The sequence below is a fragment of the Mesoplodon densirostris genome, chromosome 2, assembly GCF_025265405.1.
Source record: "Mesoplodon densirostris isolate mMesDen1 chromosome 2, mMesDen1 primary haplotype, whole genome shotgun sequence".
NCBI classification, from domain to species: Eukaryota; Metazoa; Chordata; class Mammalia; order Artiodactyla; family Ziphiidae; genus Mesoplodon; species Mesoplodon densirostris.
This window is the reverse complement of record NC_082662.1, coordinates 19,760,782-19,786,901: the sequence shown is the minus strand read 5'-3', so window position 1 is coordinate 19,786,901 and position 26,120 is coordinate 19,760,782. Positions and strand designations below refer to the sequence as shown.

The window sequence follows — 26,120 nt, the reverse complement described above, 5'->3', positions numbered from 1 at the left end:
CCGATGCAGGGGACACGGGTTCATGCCCCGGTCCGGGAGGATCTCACATGCCGCGGAGCGGCTGGGACCGTGGGCCATGGCCGCTGAGCCTGCGCGTCCAGAGCCTGTGCTCCGCAACGGGAGAGGCCACAACAGTGAGAGGCCCGCGTACCAGAAAAAAAAAAAAAAAGGTCCATATAAAAAAACCTTTGAAAAAAAAAGAAAAGAAAAGAAAAGAAATTTGCCTCCTTAATATGTCCTCTTACTACCCACCCTGGTTTTCCTGTTTAGGGGTAGCTACACAGAAATGGGCTCAACCCTTCTCCAGGCAGCAGCCCCTCCGATACTTGCAGATGGTGCTGGCGCCTCACATCGCCCCCACCCAAGTCTCTTCTTTCCAGTCATAAATGTGAGCATAACTGAAGAAAAATATTGGACAAGGTCAAGTGCACTGCAGACCAGAGCTCTAGAAGGATTTTTTAAATATTTCTTTTATATTGGGATATAATTAATTTACAATGCTGCGTTAGTTTCAGGTGTACAACAAAGTGATTTAGCTATACATATACATATATCTATTCTTTTTCAGATTCCCCTCCCATACAGGTCACTACAGAGTATTGAATAGCATTCCCTGTGCTATACAGTAGGTCCCTGTTGATCATCTATTTTATATATAGTAGTGTGTATATGCCAATCCCAACCTCCTAATTTATCCCTACCCCCACCTTTCCCCTTTTGTAACCATAAGTTTGTTTTCTAAGCCTGTGAGTCTGTTTCTGTTTTGTAAATAACATTATTTTTTTAGATTCCACATATAAGTGATATCATATATTTGTCTTTGTCTGTCTGACTTACTTCACTTAGTATGCTGATGTCTAGATCCATCCATGTTGCTGCAAATGGCATTATTTCATTCTTTTTTATAGCTGAGCAATATTCCATTGTATATATATACCACATCTTCTGGAAGGATTTTTTTGAGTGAATCTGTGGTGGGCTGGAGTTGTCATGAGCATCTTGCAGGAGGAGAAATCATCCCAGCTGGCTTTGAAGAAGAGGGACTCTGGCTGAGGGAGAAGAAATGGCATCCCCAGAGACGGGTCCAGCCCAGATAAAGGCGCTTCCTCAGTCTACTTGTCTTGTGTAGCCACCTTACTCTTCCTTAGTATAAAATAATACATTTCCTGTAAGAACTTTAGAAAATGCAGATGAGCAAAGGAAGGAAAATAAAAATACCTTTAATTCTACTACCACCCAGAGATAATTCCATGAATATTTTCACGTATATCCTTCAGACTTTTTTCTCTACGTGTGTGTGTGTTTTAACAAGCCTATACTGTACACAGTTTGTGCCATGCTTCTTAGTTCCCTGACCAGTTCCCTTAGCAGTGAAAGCGCAGGGTCCTAACCACTGCTGGACCACCAGGGAATTCCCCATGCTTCTTTTCATTTAACAAAATATGGTGACTCTTTACCAGGCCACAAAATAGTTTTCTCCAGGGTTATTTTTTTATTATTTATTTATTTGTTTTGTTTTGTTTTGTTTTGCAGTACGCGGGCCTCTCACTGTTGTGGTCTCTCCCGTTGCGGAGCACAGGCTCTGGACGCGCAGGCTCAGCGGCCATGGCTCACGGGCCCAGCCGCTCCGCAGCATGTGGGATCTTCCCGGACCGGGGCACAAATCCGTGTCCCCTGCATCGGCAGGCGGACTCTCAACCACTGCACCACCAGGGAAGCCCCAGGGTTATTTTGAAGGCTGCATTTGCCTTGCATTGGATGGACTTACCATTATGCATTTAACCAAACCCCTACTGTCAGACATGGATGCTGTTCTCTTTTACTTTTATTCTTTTTACTATTAGAAATGATGTCTGGATGTTCCCAAGTTCTTTAATAATCCCGGTGTCAGGGGCTTCCCTGGTGGCACAGTGGTTAAGAATCCGTCTGCCAATGCAGGGGACACAGGTTCAAGCCCTGGTCCGGAAAGATCCCACATGCTGCGGAGCAACTAAGCCTGTGTGCCACAACTACCGAGCCTGCGCTCTAGAGCCCATGAGCCACAACTACTGAAGCCCGTGCGCCTAGAGCCCGTGCTCCAAAACAAGAGAAGCCACCGCAGTGAGAAGCCCGCGCACTGCAACAAAGAGTAGCCCCAGGGCCTCCCTGGTGGCGCAGCGGTTGAGAGTCCGCCTGCCGATGCAGGGGATACGGGTTCGTGCCCCGGTCCGGGAGGATCCCATATGCCGCGGAGCAGCTGGGCCCATGAGCCATGGCCGCTGAGCCTGCGCATCCGGAGCCTGTGCTCCGCAACGGGAGAGGCCACAACAGTGAGAGGCCCGCATACCGCAAAAAAAAAAAAAAAAAAAAAAAAAAAAGAGTAGCCCCAGCTCGCCACAACTAGAGAAAGCCCGCACACAGCAACGAAGACCCAATGCAGCCTAAATAAATAAATAAATAAATAAATAAATAAAAATAATCCAGGTGACTTCCTTGTCATTAATAGTCCCACGATCATAGTTCCTCATGACTATGGGGGGCCGAGTTCTTTCATAGGTTCCTTCTTCAAGGTGCTTCTGAGAGTCCCCAAGGAAGACCTCATGTTCCACAGACCCAGACAAGCTGGGTTGCAGCTTGTCCTCTCGGCCTACCAGCCCAGCTTGCTCCAGCGACTGCACCTCTCCCGACAGGCCCTTCTTGGTATTTTGTAACCTGTTTCTCTGGCCATGATCTCCCCACACCCCTTTGTCCCAAAAGTCATCAAAGGCCCCCCATCCATCATAGTCCATTCAGGAACACAGAAACCTACTGAGTCTCTCAAACCAAGAGACTTTCACAAAGGGGATCTGATTACCCAGGTGATGGAAGAGCTGAGAATCCAATCATGGATAGGAAGCAGCCCAGAGAGTCACCACAGCAGGAAGCTGCTCTGTCCTTTGAGCTAAAGGGGAAAATTGGAGGAGATGTTTTTATCAGAGCCCAGGCCACCTGACGGAGAAATGGTGGCAGCTGCCTGACTGGAGGCAGCTGCAGCTCCAGAGGAGACACAGCCATTATAGGGGATGCCATTCAGAGCTGAGGAAGAAGGGGAGAAATACCCCGACTTCTCTCCTCCAGCTCCCCAGCCATCCTCCAGTGCCTCCCATTGGCTGGACCTAACAGGAAACCATTGACAAAGGGGCCTGGGAAATGTAGTTTCCTGCAATTAATAGGAAAGGCCTGGCACAATATCATACTTTAATTCCCCCAAAGCACAGCTCAAATGTGGCTGTGCTGTCTAACTTTGCCAAAGACTCAGAGATGACAGAAAACAATTACAACACAGAAAAGAAAAACTTAAATACAGATCCCTGGATATCATGGCCTACTACATCCTAAAGCCCTCTAGAGCCTCCCTTAGGGTTTGGTGTGGCTATAGGACTCAGCCTGCTGTTGTGTGGCTGGGGCCAGCCAGACTCTCCCCAGAGGCAGAGATCTCTGATCATGTCTACCCTAACCAGAGTCCAGGCCCCTTCAATCTTCTCTTGAGGCCCAGCAAGAAGAGGAAAATCATTTCCTAAACACCCATCCCAGTGGATTTCATGTTATCCCTATAGATACACCTCCACATGGTGGAACAGCTTGGGTGAGCAGTTCGAGCCTTCATTGTCACAAACCAAAGGCCCACTCCTGAATTTTTTTTTTTTTTTTTTGCTGTACGCGGGCCTCTCACTGTTGTGGCCTCTCCTGTTGCGGAGCACAGGGTCCAGATGCACAGGCTCAGCAGCCATAGCTCACGGGCCCAGCCGCTCCGCAGCATGTGGGATCCTCCTGGACTGGGGCACAAACCCGTGTTCCCTGCATCGGCAGGTGGACTCTCAACCACTGCACCACCAGGGAAGCCCCCCGACTCCTGAATTTTGCCCCCATCTCTAGCACAGTAGTAAGAGTCACTGAAATCTCTGATCCATTTTTTCCTAATATTTTGCAGTTCCCAGACCCCAAAGGCTCCGTGTAGGAACGCCTGGACTTCTCACCCCCAGCAGCCTCTCTAGGAGGAGTGCCATCCCCCTTGACCCTCAAGCATCCAGCATGGCAGACCTGCTTTAATACATGGCATGAGCAGGGGCAGCAGACACCCTATATCTCCTCCTGCCAGAACGAAGCCGAGGAGTCTAGCTTTTCCTCTGCCACCAGGAACATTCCAGAACATATTTTCTGCTCCAGTTGTTTTCCTCAGGGTGAATCCATCCCTGAGGATGGAATCAGTGAGGCAAAAGGTTGCAGGCTTCTGATACCCAGTGCCAAGCTGCTCTCTGATAAGGCTGTATGTCGTGGATTATTTATACGTTTTCTGCCTCTCAGTTCCCTAATAAGGACTGAAGAATCTTGGGATGAATCAGCCACCAGACCAGATAAACAAGCCAGTCTGTCACTGTTGCTGTTTTCTGCAACTAAGAAGGGAACTCCCTTGGATCCCGCCCAGAACCTGGAATTCCGAAGCAACGGGCCAGATACCTTTGTACCCAGCTCCCCAGTGGCTCAGGTCCCACCTTTCCCTCCTTTCCCCGCCCTCGTGCCTGGGTGGAGCCAGCTGCCAAGGCGCCAAAGCTTCTCAGCCCTCCCTCTGTGCTCAGTCCAGAGTGAAGACCAAAAGAGGGCTGTGTGCCGGGCCCCGATGAGGACGCTGCTGGTCATCCTGGCGGCAGGATCCCTGGTCGGTGAGTGCCGGTCACCCTGTGGTCAGACCTGACCCCCACCCAGGAGCCAATGATCAGGGTCGTCTCCCCCAGAACTGCATCCAGCCCCAGCACGACCAGTTTCAATTTCTTCTCTGCTGGGCTGACCTGGGTGCCGAGTTTCCCTGGAGAAGTAGATGCCCGCTCAGGTTGCTGGGGAGGATGAGAGGGTCCCTCAAACTCTGGGTTCTTCAGAGACTCAACTGACCCTCAAGACTCTGGGGATACAGTCACCTGTCTGAACTGGGGGTGTGGATCCCCCCACTCCAGTGGATGGAGAATTAGCTTAAGGGAGTTAGACATCCTTGGACCCCTCAAATCTTTCTGGTAGAAATTGTACCTCTGTTCCTCTGCTTCTGGCTGGCACTGGCCTCACGTGGGGAGGTGATGGAGCGTCAGGAAGGACAAAGCTTGAGTCCAGCCATTGCCTCCTTCCATGCCCCTGAGGGGGCCTCTGCCAGCCCCTCGTGCCAGACCTGAAAGAGCATTTTCTCCCAGAGGGCCCAGGTCTGCTGCATTAATAGGTCTTAAAACACCAGAGCTCTTATGAAAACAGGACGAAAGGGCACCGTTTTCAAATCCAATAAAGTGGATTTTTTGGAAGTGGAGAACTTTTTTGGAAGTGGAAAACTTCCAGACCAATGCATGAGATCCTAGATTGTCTCTCTGCTCCCTGAGATGTTTAAAAAATTCAGGGAACTTTCTGAGGAAGTGAAAGCACAGTCCTGACTGAAGAATGGGGAGAGCTGGCCTCTGCAAGACCCCTTCTACCTTAAGTGCAGGATAAAGGCCATAAAGGGCCACAGCTGTGCCCTGCAGGTGTTGACCAGATCCACAGCGCTTCCAGCTGCCACCCGGGCTCTCCAGCCCGTCCTCCCCCTGGCATCAAACGGAACATTCACAGCACACTGGACCCATTGTGATCTAGGGAGACTTGATGCATCTCCCAAGAGACCTCAGACATGTCCCTCCAGACCCTCACCCATTCCGGTTGGAAGACTTAGAGGCTCTTGGCCCTTTACGATGGGGGACACAAGGGAAGCAGCCCTTAGGAGGTTGTTCGGAGTCAGTAAGGTCACTCTAGAGCCCCAGGTGCCTTCACCCCCGGCATTCTTAGGCTGATTCCAGAACATGTTTGAACTGACTTTGTTTGTTTGTTTGTCCTTAGCTTCCCAACTAGTTGACATAGACTTGTTTTTTTCAAACAAATGAGAAAACTTCCTTTGATCACATCTCCCAGGCTGTCAGTTTCTAGACAATACACAGCTCCCCAGGATTTCACAATGTAGACTTTCACCCAGGAAGTGCAGAACCAACGTGGGCTGAGGAACCGGTGATGGATTTGAGGAGGAAAAGGAATGAGTGGGCGAGAGGAGATGGGAGATCTTGTTAGCCCTCAACACCTCCTCAAAGATAGGGGCCAGCCAAGGTCCACCCACACGACTTCAGGAAGCCAACGTGAGTTCCTGCCTCCTGAAACGTGGTGCCAGCCTCCACCCAACCTGGGCCCTTCACCTCCCGAGCATGTCCCAACCTCAGACACTTACCTCCTCCAAACCCACATGGCCCCCCCAGGATACTGACCCTAACCAGCAACCCTCCCACTGCAGACCCTAGCCAAGCCCACCCCCAGACACACCCTGGCCTTCTCTCAAATCCCACCCTCTCTCTTGCCTGCCCTTGACCTCACCACCTCACCCAAAGCCACCATTGAGCTCTGACTTCAAGTGGACTCCCTCCCTCAACTTAAGACCCAGCCTTGAACCCATGCCCCTCCCTCCAGAACAGACCCCAATTCTGCCCAGACTCGGGTCCAAACAAGATACCAGCCACAACTTGAGGCTCGGCAGCACATCCATCACATTTGGCTAGAGGCAGAAGGAACCCCCTGGTGCCCTAGGCCCCATTCTGGGGGCTCCAGGAAGCCTGGAACACAAAGAGTTCTGCAGCTGTTGGGCCTGATCAACCCAGATTCAAAGAGGAATGTGGCCTTAGATTTAACATGTGGATGCACAGCAGGGTTGGACTGTCCTAATATACTTCCCCTTCCCCACAAAGGCCTCCCTTACGGAAATACTGTAGGTAGACTTGGAGTAGAGGGGTAAATAACCCTCCAGTCCCTCACACTCTGGACCTGCTGGTGCTCATGATCATGGTGGGGGGGGGGAGGGAGGTGCGCACACATCATATCAAAGACACGTGTACCCTCAGACCTCAAGGCCTTGACTCAACCGGATCTGCACCTGTTTATTTCCCACCCCAGCCACCCTCTGAGCACAGGCAGAGCCAGCTGCCAGCTCTGGCCGCCATTTTCGTGCACTCTCTTCCTTTCCACAGACTGTGCTAGGAGGGCTGAGAGAAGAGATTTGTAAGTCAAGGGCTCTCATTTACAGTGAAGACTGCTTTGGGGGCAGTGCCCCCTGCCGGCTCCTCTTCTTGGGGCTCTGGCCTTTGCTGCCCCTTCCTTGCCCCATTGTATCCACCCGACAAGCAGCCTAGCACTGTGATGGGCATTGCAGGCTGCCTCTCTGAGCCTCAGTTTTTCTCATCCATTAAATGGGCATAATGATAGTACCTGCCTCATCAGGTTGTCAGGAGGATTTGATAAGGAGACTTAGCCCAGTGCCCGGCACTTTACGTGCATTTCAGACATGTCAGCTGCTGCTGTGGTCCTTATTGTTTATCTTTAGGTAAGTCCAATTATTCCCATTTTAGAGATAAAGAAATTGAAGTTCTAGTTGCTTAAACAGCTTCCCCAAGGTCACGCTGCCCATATGTAGCCTCAGTCAGAATCCACCTCCTAAGAAATCCGTGTGGCTGGGGAAGGTGCCTTTGCCCTCCTCAGAAGGCATGTGGTGGGTGGGCAGGGATTGGTTCGAGCAGCAGAGAGGCAGGAATTCACAGACATCTTCTCCACCGTTGTCTGAAATTACTGACTCTGGGCAAGTTACTTCTTCGACAGTCAACGTTTAGTTGAATCCCTCTAAAATATTCCATTGGTGAGGACGCTAACTTCAGACAGTGTTGAGAAATGAATAAACACAACAGCACGTGTTGGCAAGGATATGGAATCATTGCACCACTCAAACTTTGCTGGTGGGAATAGGAGATGGTGCAGCCGCCGCTTTGGAAAACAGTTTGGCAGGTCTTCAAAAAGTTCAGCATAGGATCACCGTACGACCCAGAAATCCCACTCCTAGCCGTATACCCAAGAGAACTGAAAACATGTGTCCACTTAAAAACTTGTGCACATGGGGCTTCCCTGGTGGCGCAGTGGTTGAGAATCTGCCTGCTAATGCAGGGGACACGGGTTCGAGCCCTGGTCTGGGAGGATCCCACATGCCGCAGAGCAACTAGGCCCGTGAGCCATAACTACTGAGCCTGCGCGTCTGGAGCCTGTGGTCCGCAACAAGAGAGGCCGCGATAGTGAGAGGCCCGCGCACCGCGATGAAGAGTGGCCCCCGCTTGCCGCAACTAGAGAAAGCCCTCGCACAGAAACGAAGACCCAGCACAGCCATAAATAAATAAATAAATAAATAAATAAATAAAAACTTGTGCACAAATGTTCACAGCAGCATTATTCAAAATAGCCAAAAAGTGGAAACAACCCAAATGTCCATCAACTGACGAGAAGATAAACAGCATGTGGTCTATCGACGATTCAGCCATAAGAAGGAAATAAGTACCAATTCATGCTGTAATATGGATGAGGCTTGAACACATGATGCTAAGTGAAAGAAGCCAGACACAAAAGGCCACATACTGGATGCCTCTATTTACAGGAAATGTCCAAATAGGCAAATCCATGGAGGAAGCAGATTATTGGCTGCTGAGGCTGGGAGGAGGGGAGGGATGGGAGTACTGCTCATAGATACAAGGTTTCTTTGTGGGCGATGAGCACATCCTGGGACTAGGTTAACGGCAACCGTTGCACAATTTTGTGACTATATTAGGAAACCACAGAACTGTATGCTTTAAAGTGGTGCATTTCGTGGAATGAGAATCATAGCTCAATACCAAGGAAGAAAGAAGTGAAGGGGAGGGGGGCTGGTCAGTGAGCACAGTCTCCGCTGAGTGAGTGCTGGCTTGCCCCTCAGCGGGCAGCTTGCTAGAGAGCTGGGGCAGAGTCTTTGCACCCTTCTGCTCACCCTGTTCTCACTTCCTGCAGCTTACATCGCTGAGGACACCTCAGATCTTCTTCAGCACGTGAAATTCCAGTCCAGCAACTTCGAAAACATTGTGACGTGGGACAGCAGCCCGGAGAGTGCCCCAGACACCGTCTACAGTGTGCAGTATAAGACGTAGGCGTCCCTCCCACACAAGCCCTTTTGACTCTGCTCTGGAACCAACCCCTCCAAGAAAACCCTTCCTTCTTCCTATGTCCCCACACGCCCCCCCGGGACTGGTGTCACACAGCGACCCTCCCCCACACATAGCTTTGCTCCTTTATGTTTCTTCTGCAGGGGGAGGTTAGAATAATGGTTGCAAGTACAGGCTCTGGGGGCAGACGCCAGCTCTCTCCCTAGAACTCTGGGTGGTTGGGTAACCTCACCAAGCCTCCATTTCCTCATCCATGAAGCAAAGTTAGCAATAGTACCTTCCTCATAGGGTTGTTAGGTGGGTTCAATGAGATAGTCATTAGCACGTGTGCCTGGCAAACAACAAGCTCCCAATCATTGCCTTATATTGGGTTAGACTGGGTCAACGAAAAGTCGTGCCCACACCCACCCGGGCCCCCACCCCGCCCTGTTCCCGCTCATCTCCTCTCCCAGGCAGGAGAGGAGGGTACGTGGGCTCAGGAGTCTGCAAACCTGGGTTCCATTCCTGGTCCTGCCACTTCATCCTGTGGCAAGGCACTTGCCCTCTCCGAGGCCCAGGTCCCTCATCTGTCAATGGGGCTAACAGTACCCAGAACGTGAACTCAGACTGGCTGCGTTCACATCCTGGTTCCCTGCCTGCATGCCTCAAAAACCTGGGCAAATTTTGCTTCCTTAACCCCCAGCTCCCCTACTTGAAAAGGAGGGAGAATAATGTATGAACCTCACAGCACCGTAGTGAGGATCATCCGCATAAAGGGCCTGGGTACACGTGCTAAGTAAATATTCAATATCGTTATCATTATTAATAAATGACAGGCTTGGTGCCAAGCCTGTTCATGAAAGGTGTGTCTGGTCCTTCCCTTGCCCACAGTTATGGAGAGACAGAGTGGCAGGCAAAGGAGGGCTGCCAGCGGATCACCCGGAAATCCTGCAACCTTACCAAGGAGACAGGCAACCTTACGGATCTCTACTACGCCCGGGTCACCGCCATCGACGCGGGAGGCCGGTCCGCCACCAAGATGACCGACCGGTTCAGCTCACTGCAGCACAGTGAGTGCCAGCCCCTCATTGCAACGGGTGCAGGACGGGAACAGGATGGCCTCTTCCCCTCCGGAGTGGGTGGAGGGCCCAGAAGGGCGCTGCCTCCCAGGGCCAGTTAGGGATGTGGCTTTTTAGGGAAGGTGCCCTCAACTGGACAGCATCCCCAGTGTGGTCATTCATCTTTCTCCATCTCCATCCCCACCTCCCTAGTTCAGACCACCTTAATCTTGCCACTTGAGTGCAACCAAGGCCCTCCTAACTCGGTCCTCCTACTTCTGCCTTGACTCTTTTCTGATCCTTGGTCTTAGTCTCGGCTTCAACATCACCTCCTAAGTGAGCATCCCCACCGCCAGCCTCAACAACCCCACTTCACTAGGTCATCGTCTGCTATCCTCCATCACCATAAACTGTTCACTGTCTTCAGAGCTCAGATCACAATCTGCAGTTACTGTGTTTGCTGGCACTTACATCATCTGCCTCCCTTACTGAAAGTGAGCTCCATGAGGGCGTGTGTGGCAGTGGAACCCACTGTGTTCCCAGCCCTTAGCATAGCGCCTGGCACATAGGAGATGCTCAATACGTAGCTGATGAAGGATTGAGTGGATGGATGAATGGATGAATGGATGGATGGATGGATGGATGAATGGATGGATGGATGAATGGATGGATGGATGAGTTGCCAAACTCCTCCCACACGTTAAGTAGGTGATGTGCACTAACTGATTTAAAAGCCACAGGGTTTCTTAAGAAAATAAAAAATAAAGTTAAACAAGTTATTTTATATTGTTTCTTGGCTTGTTCAGTTAATGCATACTTATTGTAGAAAATTTGGAAAATATAGAAATACACAAAGAAAAATAAAAGTAGGCCCAACTAATCTGAACACTTAAACATAACCACAGCTACTTGCAACTGTATCTACTCTTTTGTGATCTGGTTGGTTGGTTAGTTGTTTTTTACATAATGGTATCGTGAACATTTGCCCATGTCATTAAATATTTTTCCACAACACGATATTTCACGGCTGCAAACATGATCCATTCTATGGAGGTACTCTCATTGACTTCCCTAATTCCTTTTTGGAGGACCCTTAACTCAGTTTTTTCGATTTTATAAACAACACTGAAACGAACATTCTTCTAGCTCAGATCTTTTTAATCTTGGAGGTCAATGGACTCTTGAGGACTTTCTATAAATTAGCTTCGGGGGAGTGAGGTTCATGAAACCCTGAAACTGAGTGCAAGATTTTTGTATATGTACATTTTGGGGGAGAAAAGAACCATAGCATTCAATAGCATTCAAACCATAGCATTCAAATTCCCAAAGGGGTCTATAAACCAGTCAAGGTCGTTTGGTTATTTGGAAATTCCATTTTGAGAGAGGTTGAAGTTTAGGCCTGGCCTCTGAGGCCGAATCAATAATATTGGGCACCGCAAACATTGTTTGGATATGTAGTTGAACCATCAGTCCCCAAAGCTGTCATTGCCAGTAGACTAGGGGGCAGGTGCTCCGGGAAGACTCAGGGTAGGGATGTGTGGAGGCTGGGACAAGAGTATGATCAGCCTAGGGGTCCAGGGCCCCTCTCCCTGGACTCTTCCCACTCACCCTTGGTCACCCCTTTGCTAGCCTTACACCCAAACACCAGTTGCTTCTCTTCTCACCTGTTCATTTAGCTGATGCTTTCAGAAGCATGGCTGGGGTTGGGGTGGGAGGGGGTGGAAAGCAGTCATTTCCCAAGGTCCAAGGCAGCCTCTCAGACACTCCTGGCTGATTCTAACTTTTTTTTTTTTTTTTTTTTTTTTTGCGTTACGCAGGCCTCTCACTGTTGTGGCCTCTCCCATTGCGGAGCACAGGCTCCGGACGCGCAGGCTCAGCGGCCATGGCTCACGGGCCCAGCCACTCCGCAGCATGTGGGATCTTCCAGGACCGGGGCACGAACCCGCGTCCCCTGCATCGGCAGGCGGACTCTCAACCACTGCGCCACCAGGAAAGCCCCTGATTCTAACTTTTCATTTCTTTTTTCTCTCTCCCTTTTGCCAGCTATCATCAAACCACCTGAAGTGACCTGTATCCCCAAGGCGAGGTCCATCCAGATGATTGTCCATCCCACCTACACGCCCATCCACACAGGGAATGGCCACCGGCTAACCCTGGAGGACATCTTCCAGGACCTGTTCTATCACTTAAAGCTGCACATCAACCATACCTACCAAATGGTAAATGAAGGGTAAATATATGTGCCACCTTGGTCCTTCCCTGCCTCGGAAACCCATTTCCCTCTCTGCATTGCTTCAAGTAGAAAGGAGATGTGTTATATAAATCAGTGTTTCCCAAAACATGTCTACAGCCTACCTCTTGTATATTCACACACACAATAGCATGCTAAAGCCTCTGACAAGTACTGCAAAGTCAAGACTCCAGTTTCAATTTGCTTAATACAACTCTCGCATGTATTTGATCAGAGAAACTCCTTTTATTTTGCATTACATGTATTTTTTTCTTGCCTAATGCCTTCTAACATCCAGGGGAACAACTTCTATTAACATCCTCAGGTGTTCACTTTGGAAAATGCTGGAATCAATTTCTACTGCTGCAGTTCTTTCTGCTGGTTCTCCACCTTCTGTGGGAACTGGATACAGGCAGTGTCTTAAGATCAGTAATACTGAAAGGTGGAAGGCAAAGGCATAAATTGTCAAATGTTATACATTTCTTTTTGTATTCAAAAAATAAAATATGTAGTGTTTTCCCCGGCAGTGTGTGCCACTAATTCATAATTACATTGAATGACTATTCCTGCACTCAAGGAGCTTATAATCTAATGGGTGGGGAGAGAGTTAAAACAAGAATTCAAATTCATACAGCTATAGGTAGAGGGAAATAAGAGTGTTGTGTGGGACAGAATGGAGGCTGGGAGGGGAGAGAGGAGACGTCAGCTCAGAGAGATCCGGAAAGACCTCTAGAACAGAAAACTTTCTGGTGCTGATATCAATTCCTGAGGTGTACCAGGTAATATATGCTTATTGTGTCATTTAATCTTCATCACAAAACCTATGAGGTAGTTGCTCTTATCTCCATTTTATGAATGAGAAAACAGAGGTTCAGAGAGGTTAAGTCACTTGCTCAAGATCGTTCAGCAAATAATAGCATAGTCAAGATTCAAATCCAGCTTTGTTCCAAGCCCACATTCCTCCCCTCCCTGCTCCACTGGCCTACACTGTCCCACCACGATCAGAGAGAGAAGCAGGAACGCTTAGGATATTGTTGGAAAGCACAAAACTGCCCATTTGGGCTGAAGCATAGGGACATGTAGAACAGTTTCTCAAAACACGGTCCCAGACCAATGACATCAGAATCTCCTGCAGCCTTTGTTTAAAATGCAGGTTCTTGGGGACTTCCCTGGTGGTCCAGTGGTTAAGACTTCGCCTTCCAATGCAGGGGGTGCGAGTTCGATTCCTGGTTGGGGAGCTAAGATCCCACATGCCTCACGGCCAAAAAACAAACAAACAAAAAACCCATAAAATGCAGGTTCTTGGGCCCCCTTATAATCTGCTTCATCAAATTCTAGAGTTACACCCCTGGGATCTGAATTTTACTGAGCAACCCAGTGCTTCTTACTCACTCTGAAGTTTGAGAAACACTGATGGAGAGGAACAATGCTAACCCTAAGAAGACAGGCTGGGACCATGCCGTAGAGGTAGGGAGGGCGGATGGGGGAATCTTTATTTATTTCAGTAGTCGGGAAACGATTAGAGATTACAGAGCAGGGAGAGTCTATATCACAACTAATTTTTGGCAAATATTTGGCATTAGAATATTTTATTGTTATTGATTTACAACTTAATTCAGTTTGTGATCAGAGAACATATTCTGTATGATTTCAATCCCTTATGGAGACTTGTTTTATGGCCCAGAATATGGGCTATCTTTGTGAATGTTCCACGTGCACTTGAACAGAATATGTATTTTGCGGGTGTTTGGTGGAGTGCACTATAAATATCAATTTGATAAAGGTGGCTAATAGTATTATTCGTATCTTCTATGTCTTTCCTGATTTGGGGGAGGTCTATTGTTCTCTTAATTGCTGAGAGTATTACAATCTCCAGCTTTGATTGTGGATTTATCTATTTTCCCTTTTAATTCTGTGCATATCTGAAGCTTTATTATCAGACACATACACATTTATGATTGTTATAGCCTCCTGGTGAATTGACCATTTTATCATTATGAAATGTCCCTTTTTATCACTAATAATACTCTTTTTATTGAACTCTACCTTATCTGCTGTTAATATAGTGACTCTAGCCTTCTTATATTTATAATTTTCATTGTATATCTTTTTACATCCATCTATTTTCAACCTACCTGTGCCTTTATATTTAAAGTGTATCTCTTGTAGACAACATTCTGACAGTCTTTCTCTTTTTAAAAATTGAGATGTAATTCACATACCACAAACTTCACCCCTTTAAAGTGTAGGATTCAGTGGTTTTTCGTATATTCAAGAAGTTGTCCAACCGTCACCACTATTTAATTCTCTTTATTCTACTTTCAAGTTCTCTGACTCTTCTGTCATCTCCAATCTGTTGTTAAAACCATTCAGTGGGAATTTTTACTTTAGATATTGTATTTTTCAGTTCTAAATTCTCTAATTTTTATAGTTTCTAGTTTTTATAGTCTCTAGTATTTATAGTTTATGCTACTGAAAATTCCTAGTCATTCTGTCATTATGAGCATGTTTTCCTTCACTTCCTGAGCATAGTTATACTAGCCACTTTAACACTGTCTGATAATTCAAACACTTTGGTCATCTTGGGATAGGTCACCATTAACTGTCTTTTCTCCTGAATATGAAATACATTTTCTCTTTCTCTACATGTCTAAAAATTTTGGAATGCATCCTGGACATTGTGAATGATATGTTGAAAGGACTCTGGATTCTGTCATATTCCTCCAAAGAGTATTGATTTTTGTTTGTTTCTTTGTCTTAGTAGGCAGTGAATTTGGCTGAACTTCAAACTCCAAAATCTGCTAGGCAGTGAATTTGGCTGAATTTCAAACTCCAAACTCCAAAATCTAAGTTCAGTTAAGTTCAGTTGAAACTTTAGCTGGGCTGCTTGGAGTCTACCCTGCTCATGCATACTTGAGGCACCAGCCAGGGATTTGGGCAAAGTTTATACACAGAATTCAGGCTCTCTCTCTGTGAACCTCTCCTATCTGTGATTTCTCCCTCACTTTCCAACTTTTGTGATTGCCCTGAACTCTGTCTTCTGGTTCCTCAAACCAGTAAGATTACAAGGTTTTTAATCTAGGTTTCACCCACTCCACATGGTATAAATGGGGGCCTGCCTTCAGGCTACAGGACATTAAAAATGAGAGAGAAACTCATTCAGTGCCATTCCCTTCCTCCTTTCTCTGGTATCTGCCTGCTTTTGCTTACTTTCCAATGCCTATAGGTAGTTTTTATTTTGGCCAGAGTCTATAGCTGTTATTTTACGGAAGGTTGGTCCAATAGAAGCTATAAATTACTGGGAGCAGGAAGAGGAGAGATCAAATGTAGAAATGGAAGAGTGATCAGGGTGGGAAGTCTGGGGGCCTATTGCGATGGTACTAGGCTGGAAACGAGAAGGGCCTGAACCAGGGTGGAGGCAGTGAACACCCGGGGAAGGAGGACTCTTGGGGCCTTGACAACTCTACTGGGGTTAATTTCAACCATATGAGTTCCACAAAACAATAAGCTGTTAAATCCATTCGTGCACTTCTTCACCCACTTTCACCCCCTTCAAAAGAAAAAACAACAAATAACCCTAAACCTTGGCCTCCATGTGCCTGGAAAAGAGAAGGCATAGCTGAAACACAAAGGACCAAAAAGAAAATTCTTAGCTTTTAAGCTCCCAAGAACATAGCTCCTGTCCCTTTAAAGAAAAGCTTATGGATTATTTCAGGGTAATCAGATACAAAGGATGTGAGAGAGATTTGTCAAGAATGGTTTTAAGGTTTGAGCCTTGGACATTAGAACAAGAAAGACATTATTAACAGAATTAGGGAATCAAATACAGGTGCGGGTTTGGGCTTGGAGATGGGGCAGGACCCAGAGAGAGGAGATCAGGACGTTCGGGCATGTCAAGTTAGAGATGCCCACAGACTGCTGTCCAGCAGGATGCTGGCGGTGTGTGCCAAGAACTCCATAGCTCTTACTGAGGTCAGTTTGGGAGTTATCCACACATTGGTGATCACCAGAGCCACGGGTCCAGAAAAGATCACTAAGTGAGAAAATATGTGGAAAGAGAAGAAAGAATGGATGAAGAGTGAAACTTGCAGAACAACACCGAGGGGCTGAAACCAGTAAAAGAGCAATCGGAGAGGTAGGAGGAGAACCAGAATGATGGAATGAGGCAGCCAAGGGAAGAGTTCAAGGTCAGAGAGGTTCGAGACATACAAGAGGGCAAGAACTGAGAAGAAGCTCCAGCAGAAGGATGGGCAGATGCAAAGGAGCAAGGGCTTACTTCAGAAGCAGAGTGTTTGCAGGAGCGACAGACATTCAACATCACCAGAGCCTAAAGGACCAAGCGGGCTCTAGGGAGGGAAGAGTCAACAAAGGGAGCAAGGACCTGTAATATGACCCGGGTCATCAAAGGATTTTCAACAGAGGAGCTTTGTAATTATATTAATTGTTTAGAAAGATCACTGTGGCACCAGGATAAATTTGGAAGTAGACAGGGACAAAACCAGAGACTGGTGACCAGTAAGGAGGACACTGCAAGAGTCCAGGCCAAAGATATTGAGGCCCAGTTAAGGCAGAAGCAATGAGGAGACAAGAGAGGGATGGATATTCAAAGCGTTTTTGATATTTTATTTAAGAAAAGGGGGGAAAAGAGGAGAACTGGGAGAAGGAAGAATGGTGGGGTGTTGATGATGGTGGTGATAATAACAGCAGCTAGTATTTAGAGAGTGCATGCTGTGTGCCAGACACTGTTCCAAGTGAAAGTGCGTGAAGCTTGCATCTGATTGGATTTAGGGAGAAAACAGAAGGTAGGGCAATGGGAATGGAGCACTGCCAACTGACCTACCGGTTTATGGTTTGGGCAGCTGGTGGTACCATTTTACCAAGTGCAGTAGCCCAGGCAGAGGTGTAAGCAGCCTCCACATAGAGGTTGGTGTATAAGAGATGTTGTTCTGTGTTCTCTGTCAAATTCAGCACCTTGGAGGGAAGCAGAGAGAATTTGAGTTCTTTGGCCTGACCCCTGACACGGAGTTCCTTGGGACCATCGTGAGTTTTGTTCCAACCTGGTCCAAGAAGAGCGCCCCCTACACATGCCGAGCGAAGACGCTGCCAGGTAAGTTCTGCTGAAGCCAGAGGGAACTGGGACTCCTGAATTCAAACCTTGACTCTGTGCTTTCCCCCTTGTAACCAAGGTGAGGCTTGGTAGTGCTCTAGAAAACCACAGAAGGATTACTAGTGTATTATTAAAGTCAATCTTTGTTTATTCATAAATGAGTTAGCTGTTGGGTTATCATAGCAAATGTTTAATCTCCACCCTCCAGCCTATGTCTGAATTTCCTCTCTCTGGCAAACTGCGTGTGTATCCTGGCCAAGCAAATTCACCTTGATGTTAACTCAAGTGAGAGACCCCAGGAAATAATCTGCAGATGGGACAGCAGAGAAGATAAAAAGATCCCTCAGTACCTTCTAAAGTCAAATAAAAATAACAGTGATTATAATAGCATTTCTGCAGTGCCAACCAGGGACCAGACACTACGAAACACAGTTCTCATGCTTCTGTGAAGCATCTTTGTTCCACTGAGGAAACTGAGGTTCAGAGTGGTTAAGTAACTTGCCCAAGATTGCACGGGTGGTGAGGGATGGAACTAGGCCTAATTCCGGAGAACACGTTCTCACCACTGCACTACCATAGAAAGAGTTTTGAGTCATCGGCTCAGTGGGATGGCGTCCCATCCCACTCGACTCTAGCACATTGAAACTCAACTCTCATCGTAAGCATCATGATGTTTTTATTAGTGCTTATCTTCATAGAGATAGAAATGTAATGCTCCAAGTTTAGGGGATGAAAAAGGCGATCGCATTGGACTGGATGGATTTGGAAAACAGTCTCCACCTTAGTCATTTTGTTTAGATTAATGATGTCAGGAGGTGATTTCTGTTCTGATGAATAGAAGCGAGGCAGCTGCTAGAGGCTGGGCCCGAGGGTATAACTGCAGCTTGGTAGAAACATCATAGGGTAGGTTCTGGTCCTCAGCTTTGTTCAGAAACTCAGCTCATCGGTTTCCCCAAAAGCCCACAAGAGACTGAGTTCTCCACCCGAGTCCCAGTGCATTTGTTTTCATGGGAAGATATGCCTGGCGGAACAACAGCCAGCACTGACCTCTTGCACGGGGCATGCCCTTCCCGGGGAAAGGGCCACATGAAGACCAGAATAGAACTTGGCAATAAGAGAACTAGAAAAAGGAAACCAACTTCACAGGCACTGAGTTGGGAGTGTGTGTATGATTGGTGACTCTCCCCTGGACCTTCTAGATAACTGTCATTCATTCCTGGCCCGCCCCTGCCCACCTGCTTACTGACCACATGTGGGCCACTCCACCCATATCCTTCTGTTGGTTTGTCCTTATGTGATCTAGCTCATGATATGATATCATTTTTTTCTAAGACTGTAGCTGCTTTTATATGAATCATACTTCATGGTGGCTATTTCTTGGTGACATATAGAAAGCACCTTATCCTTTATAATCAAGTATGTTAATAACAATTCCTACCATTTATTAAGTACCTACTCTATTGCCAAACATTGTGTTAAATTCTTTCCATATATTATCCCATTGAATCCTTATAACAATCCTGCAAGTTGTATAGTATTATTCCCATTTTACAGAGGAGGAGCTCTGGCTCAGAGAGGTTAAGCAACTTGCCGGTGACCACACAGCTGGTCAGTGAACCTAGTTGAGTTCATCTGATCCTGAAGCCTGGGCTCTAATCACCACTTTGCAATTTTGTTTAGAGCCTGTCCCCTCTACTGCACATTTATTTCTCTTACTTCCTTATCATAATGAAACGTCCTGCCCTTGACCCTGTATCCAGGGGTCTGTCTTATCCGCAGAGCCCAGAATCCCTCCTTTATCTACCTCTCAGAATGTCTTGGACCATCATCCCAGCATCTTGATGCTGGAAAGGGCTCTATGTGTTGGTTCACCCCATATCTTAATTTTACAGATGAGGAAACGGAGTCATCATTGCGTAGTGGCTGTGAGAATGAGCTTTGGAATTATACATGTCAATCCTGGCTTCTCCACTGAGTAGCTGTGTGACCTTGTTCAAGTCACTTAACCTCTCTGAGACTCAACTTCATTATCTGTAAGGAGTGAGCATCCATGGCCAACTGTTTGGTGGGATAACATTGGTAGAGCACCCCACACAGTGCATGGCATGTAGTAAGAGTTCAATCATCGCTGGCTGCTGTTATTAATAAATGGTAGGCTAGAGAGGGTCGTGCAGAAGATGAGGGTCTCATCAGTGGCTGAGCCAGACCTCTAACACCCCACATTCTAGTGTTGCTTCCATTATTTCTTCCTACTTCCCCGTGAGTGAGACGGCAGAAATGTTCCAAGTCCCTGTCCTGTCCTGGTACAGGGAGCAACAGTTTTCCAGTTACATTAAGCATGTCATGTAGAGACATTTGGGTCCTGTCTTCTCCCTGGTGGAAGTACATGTGACAGGGGAAGTGGGAAGCTGACGAGAGAGGCCCAAGCCACAGGGGCTGGGGGAGGAACGCGGAGTGGGCTAGAAGTAAAGGCTCCAGCAATTCCCAGGGTTCACAGTCATTGCCAAGGTCACTGGCAACTGATGATCAACTCCCCAGGCTGAAGCCACACAGGGGCCAGGAACAGAAGGAGGGTGACTTGGAGAGTCAAGACCCCCAGGTAATACAAATCTCCAGTTTTAACAAAAACTCCAGCTACCTCTTCCTTACCAAGCCACTCGCCAGTCCCACTTGAATTGGTGACAGGAAGTGTGTCATGCCGAGACCTGGCTGCACCCACCCATCCCAAAGATGCAGGGCCATAGGAAGGAGGCTCAGCATAGAGCCCTTAGCTATCCTCTCCTTCCATTTTCGAAAGGGTGGTGCCTCCCCAGGCTCCCTCCTGAGTGAGCTCTTCCCAGCTCAGATCTTGGTAGACAGGTGGGGAAGACAGACCCCTCCCACTGTCACATCTCCCCTCCCTTTGCCTCTTTCCCCCACCCCGAGGAAGGCAGGACTGTCCTTAGACCCAGGCAAGGGGGACCCTTTTCTGAGCCCCGCACTTTAGAAGGCCCCGCTCCAGCCCTGCTCTGGCCATGGCCCTCCCCGCAAGATGAAGAGTCCTTAGGTCCACATGGGCAGATCCCCCTGGAACCTGTGAGCTCCTAAATTCTCTGTACAGACGGGCAGAGTCTGTGTCCAATCTCAGCAGATCTCCTCCTTGGGTCTTTCTTCCAGAGGGCAGACACTCTGTTGATGTGCAGGCCCTCGGCCCAAAGGGTGGCCAGTGGGTGGGTATTTGTAGGCAGCGTGGATGAGCTTGGCCATGAGCCCATATCCTTGGGTGTGAGGCCCCTGGCAGTGTGGGCTGGAGCCAGGCTGGGCCTGCGGGAGCTTCCCCCTGCACCTCCACCGTTCCGCACAGCACCCCGAGGCATCCAAGAATCAAAAGTCAAGCCTTTCGGGTTGTTATGAAAAGTATATCTGTCAAGGTGGGAGCACAGAACATATTTTACTTAACAATGTAAGAACATGATGAAATTCCGAATATTTAGACGTATGATGTGTGGCCCTCCATTTGTGCCCTCACCCCGGGCCCTGTAAGTACTGGGAAGAGGAGAGGCCTTCCCAAGCCTGGCCCAAGAGGCAGGGGAGGAAAAGGCCCAAGTTGGCAGTACCACACTGGCAGCCTCACCCTTCCTGTTCTGGCCTCTTTCTCCCCTAGATCAGACGTGGACCTACTCCTTTTCTGGTGCCTTCCTGTTCTCCATGGGCTTCCTGGTCGCAGGGCTCTGCTACCTGAGCTACAGATACATCACCAAGCCGCCTCTGCCTCCCAACTCCCTGGTGAGCCGGGGCCCCGGGGAGGATGGAGAGGCCGAGAGGAGGGCACGGGCCCCGGGACCCCGCCTCTCCCTCATTTCTCCCTCCAACCTAAAGATGTGGCTGGCAGCTCCCCCGGTGTATGGAAGAGAGCTAGGGGGAAGGAAGACGAGGCTTGGAATAGAAAACCCACGTGGCTTTCAAGGGGGCGCACACCCTGCCTGAACCGTTAGCCCAGGTACTGCCACCTGGGATCGCAGGCCCACTGTTGCTACATCTTCACATTTTCTCCAGCGAAGTCAGAATTTCAGATTGTAATGTGAAATCCCCCATGTTTCAAATCTTGGCAACTAATTTTTTTAAACTAAGCCCCTGCAAACCATACACATTACATCGGCAGCCCAAGTCTGGCCACCAGAGCTGCATCTTTGTTAAAGCAGCCATGCCCGCTGCAGAGCCTGCGCAGTCTGGGGCTCGCAGAGAGGGCTCACGCCCATCCACCCCTCCAAGTCAAAGGCCAGATGAGCCATTTCCTGTAAAACTCTCCAGGCCTCCCCTGTCCCCCATTCTTCCCCACCTTTCTCCCCGCGTGAGGCCCTTAGGGAGCCAGAGCTCAGGAGCAGTTGAGCCAGAACCTGGAGAGCATTCCCCAAGGGCACCCCAAACCTGAGCCAGCTGCTTCCAGAGTGCCCGCCTCCTAGAGAAACCACAGCCTACCCGCTCTCCCTAGACAACCAGACTCTGGAAGCGGCCCTCAGATAACAGGCCGGGAGCCCTGTGCCTTCACAGAGGCTCCAGCACTTAGAGGAATCCCTGGGAAGGGGTACGGGGCTCACACATCTTGGAAAAGCCCCCAGATGGTCCACCCCTTCCCCTCCACCCCGGCCCTGCAGAGGACCGCGGCACGCACGGCACCCCTGGGGAGCTTGAACGCACCCTAACGGGCACACTGTTCTCCCTGCACAGAATGTCCAGCACGTACTGACCTTCCAGCCTCTGCAGCTCATCCAGGAGCGCATCTTAATTCCCGTCTTTGACCTCAGTGGCCCGAGCGGCCTGGTGCAGCCTGTCCAGTACTCCCAAGTCAAGGTCTCCGGGCCCATCGAGCCTCCAGGAGCCCCAGCACGACACAGCCTGTCTGAGGTCACCTACCTTGGGCAGCCGGACCTCTCCATCCTCCGGCCCTCTGGCGGGCCACCTCTCCAGACACTCCCGTCACTGTCCTATGCCCCTCAGGCTGCCCCTGAGGGCGGGCCCCCGTCCTATGCACCTCAGGTAACCCCCAAAGCTGAACCCCCCTCCTACACTCCCCAGACCATCTCGGAGGCCCAGCCTCCTTCCTACACCCCTCAGGCCACTGCGGACAGCTGGCCTCCTTCCTACGTGATATGCGGGGAAGGCCCTGGCAGAGACCCCCCACCTGTGACACTCTCTGGTCCCAAACACCTCGGAACTAAAGGTCAGCTCCAGAAAGAGGCACCAGCTGGAAGCTGCAGCCCAGGTGGCCTTTCTCTGCAGCAGGTGACCTCCTTGGCTATGGAGGACCCCCAAGAAGTAAAATCCTTCCACCAGCATCTGGGGATTCACACGGACAGAGAACCTGACTCTGATGTCATACGCAGAGGGGAGCCAAGGACACAAAGCTACATAAAGGGCCAGCTGCCCCTCCTCTCCTCTGTCCAGATCGAGGGTCACCCCGTGTCCCTCCCTTTGCAGACTCCTTCCCACCCATGTTCCCCCACAGACGAGGGTCCGAGTCCCTGGGGCTTGCTGGAGTCCCTCGTGTGTCCCAGTGATGAGGGTCCAGCATCCGAGACTGAGGCCAAGAGCCCAGGCCCTCGGGCCCCAGACCTGGAGTCGCCCATGGAGCTGGACTCTCTGTTCAGAGGCCTGGCCCTGACGGTGCAGTGGGAGTCCTGAGCGGGAACAGGGTGGGCCTGGGGCTTCCTCCTGTCCCCACCCTTACCTCGCACCTTGGCCGTCACTCCCGCACCCAGCGGCGCTGCGCACTCTGCAGCCCAGCCCCGGGTGGATGCCCTTGAGGAACCAGCAGAAGGAGGATGCCGGACCCCTGCGGTGGCTGAGCTCCCTTTGGAGTGAAAAGGCATGAGAAGGGCTCCAGCCAGAGGAGTTACAGAAGTGCATCATATACAAGCGAGTGAGTGCAAATGAGCATGTGCACGCCAAGTTCTGCAGGGCAGGACGGACAGTCAGAGTGCAGGAGTTAATATGGGGAACCTCCCGGAGATCCAGGGTCCCGGCTCCTAACACGCTGGACGCAAAGTCCTCCACGAGCCCGCCTCTCTTCATTCCTGGCCACTTGCATAATCTAGTTCAGCAGACTGAGGCCTCTGCCTCCTCTGTGGTTCCCCAAAGGTGAGAAAAGGAGCCTGAAAAAGGACACCTCATAGCAGACTGAGCAGAACCAGAACAACCTGCACTTCTGCCAAGTCCAGAGGCAGCCTGATGACAAGACTCCAGGGAGGGGTGCAGCCTGCGGCTCATCCCCAACCAGGGCTGCTGCCTTCAATTGCACCATTTCAGCTTCATTCCTCTGCTCGAGGCTTTATCCCAAGTGAAATGCAGGTCCACCAGGGAGGGAGAACATAGAAGCCTTTTCTGTCGGCAGGAGTTTCAGACCCTATCCTGGCAGCAGGGTTTGAAAGGAACATGGGGCCACGGGGCAACTGAAGGAGACACAACTACAAACTGGACCTAGTTCACAACTTTAGAAACTCAGCCTTGGATTCAGCCCACCTGGGTTCAGATTGCAGACTCAGTACTTACCAGCCATGTGACTTCAAGCAAATGAATCACGGCTCAAAATCTCTGTTTCCTCATCTGTGTCATGGGGATAATAACACTGACCTCACAGGGTTGTGGTGAGGATGAAATTAAATAATGTCAGCAAAGCGTTTCATCGTGCCTGGCTCATGGGCAGGGCCCAGTAAACAGTAGTATTTCCTGTTGTGATTTTTACAAAATAAGACAGTACAGGAGTGACCCACTCCCCCAATTCAGCTTGATTTTGGATCAGGCATTTTCTCATGGGCTTAAATTATCCTATTTCCTCAGGATTGCTCCAGGCCAAGCTGGAGGCGCTGGACTATCTAGGAGGGGGCGAGGGAAGGGATTGCAGGAAACAGGGTCCAGGGACAAATGGAACCTTCTCCTTGAATTCATAGGTGGAAGCTGTTTTGGGGGTGGCAGCAGCATTCTCAGAGGACCTTCCTCCCCGACACCCCACCAGAGGCGGCCCAGGGCTGCCCTGTCCTCCTGCCCTTGCACAGGGTCCTTGTCCGAGCTTTCAGCACGCTGTCACGTCCTTTGTATCATTGCCTCTCACGTGACCCCTATGATGAGGAAACCGAGGCCCAGAGAGGAGAAGGGGCTCCGCCCACAGGCCCCCACTGAGGCTGTGATACAGTTGGAGCTCAAACCCAGCGATTTTTTTTTTTTTTTTTTTTTTGCGGTACACGGGCCTCTCACCGTTGTGGCCTCTCCCGTTGCGGAGCACAGGCTCCGGACGCGCAGGCTCAGCGGCCATGGCTCACGGGCCCAGCCGCTCCGCGGCACCCGGGACCCTCCCAGACTGGGGCACGAACCCGCGTCCCCTGCATCGGCAGGTGGACTCTCAACCACTGCGCCACCAGGGAAGCCCAAACCTAGCGATTTTTGTCTTCATCAAGAGAAGGAACTTTCCACACCAGTTTGGATTCTTGTAGGATGAGACTCCTGGGGCATAAGGAGGGGAGGACCCCAATGGGGTCCCCGAGGGGCAAGCGCCCCCAACCCCATCCTGTCCCAAAGCCCTGTCTGAACATTTCTGAGAAACAGCATCAAAGTCCAGTTGCCCCGGTGAGACCCTTTCCGGAGCGTGCAATGCCCTCCCTCCTCTGTACTCAGTACGTGTCCCCTCCTCTTCCTCCCCTCCCTGAGACACAGCACCAGGGAGCACTGTCCTTATCTGTTTGTAATTAATATTTAACATCTCTTCAGGGTCACTGGTTTAGACCCTGATATCTCCATAGCAGAGGGGTGGACCGCCCTCTCCAACACCCCCAGCCCTTTCTCCTCCTGGCAGCTGCTACGTTGGCCCTAATGACTGCTCCCTTCCCCCAAACTACACACAAGTCTGCTTCCTGTCACTCAGGGTGAACTTGGCCAAAGGTTGACTGTCTCACCTTGTTTAGTCATGAAAAACAGCTTAACACCTGGACTGTTCTCACCAGGGTGGGCCAGGGTGTCAGAGGTTTTTTTACTGAAAGCCATAAACATCTCTTCCAACTCACAGGCCACAAAGCTCTCTAAGCCCCTTGGGGCGAGAGTCGTTCCTACAGTCCATGACTCTCTGGGTCCTGTGACCCTCCTCAGGCTGGCCCTGTCCCCACCAGGCTGCATACCGCCTCAGGTCTCTGGCTTCCCAGGCAGGCAGCTCAGGCTACCAGCTAGGGGACAGGGTGTCCAAGGCCCTGGAGCTGGGCTGGGACGTTGGCATTCCTGAGGGTCCTAGGCTTTGACTCTACCACCAGGACTCTCCACAGCCTTGCCCCACGTAGTCCAGAGAAAAGTGAGTCTGCAAGGTGTCACCTGCCTCCAAGGCAGGCAGAGCCCAGCCCAGGAGCAAACGAATAGTAGTGCAGTGGTGGCTGCACTAGGAGAAGTCAGAGGAGGAGGAACTCAACCCCGCTACTGGGAAGGTCCTGCCCTCGATGGCTCATTCTTTCATTCACCTGCCCTGATAGGCCGCTTTACTGATATTTTGCAAAGGAGGAAAATGTGGCTCTGAGGGGTTTCTTGCCCAAGATGGTTTCCTAAACTTGCCTCACCATGAGAATCGCCTGAGGAGCTTACTGAAAATACAGCTTCCTCAGCCCTAGCCCAGACCTGCTGAATCCATAGAGACTGGGGAATCCAGATTCTCAGTAAACTCCTTTGATGATTCCTCTTAGGCAAGTGGAGGGAACCATGCTCTTATACCAATAGTT

At 49.8% G+C, this 26,120-nt stretch overlaps 1 protein-coding gene across 1 annotated transcript; it reads left to right on the top strand.

Annotated features, from left to right (window-relative positions):
* The first annotated feature begins 4,382 nt into the window (after positions 1-4,382).
* On the top strand, positions 4,383-23,904 carry IL22RA1 (interleukin 22 receptor subunit alpha 1). The gene is made up of 7 exons (XM_060080857.1): positions 4,383-4,679; positions 8,866-8,998; positions 9,888-10,066; positions 12,098-12,273; positions 17,253-17,391; positions 21,035-21,156; positions 22,099-23,904. The coding sequence occupies exons 1-7, from the start codon at positions 4,637-4,639 to the stop codon at positions 23,050-23,052; spliced, it is 1,746 nt and encodes a 581-aa protein (XP_059936840.1). The 5' UTR covers positions 4,383-4,636; the 3' UTR covers positions 23,053-23,904.
* The last annotated feature ends 2,216 nt before the right edge of the window (positions 23,905-26,120 follow it).

Bases quoted from the DNA above. Each gene is read 5' to 3' on its own strand.
- IL22RA1 (XM_060080857.1), top strand. From the start codon at position 4,637: ATGAGGACGCTGCTGGTCATCCTGGCGGCAGGATCCCTGGTCG. The intron at 12,274-17,252 runs GTAAATGAAGGG...TGTCAAATTCAG, and splicing joins TCAACCATACCTACCAAATG to CACCTTGGAGGGAAGCAGAG. The intron at 17,392-21,034 runs GTAAGTTCTGCT...TTTCTCCCCTAG, and splicing joins CCGAGCGAAGACGCTGCCAG to ATCAGACGTGGACCTACTCC.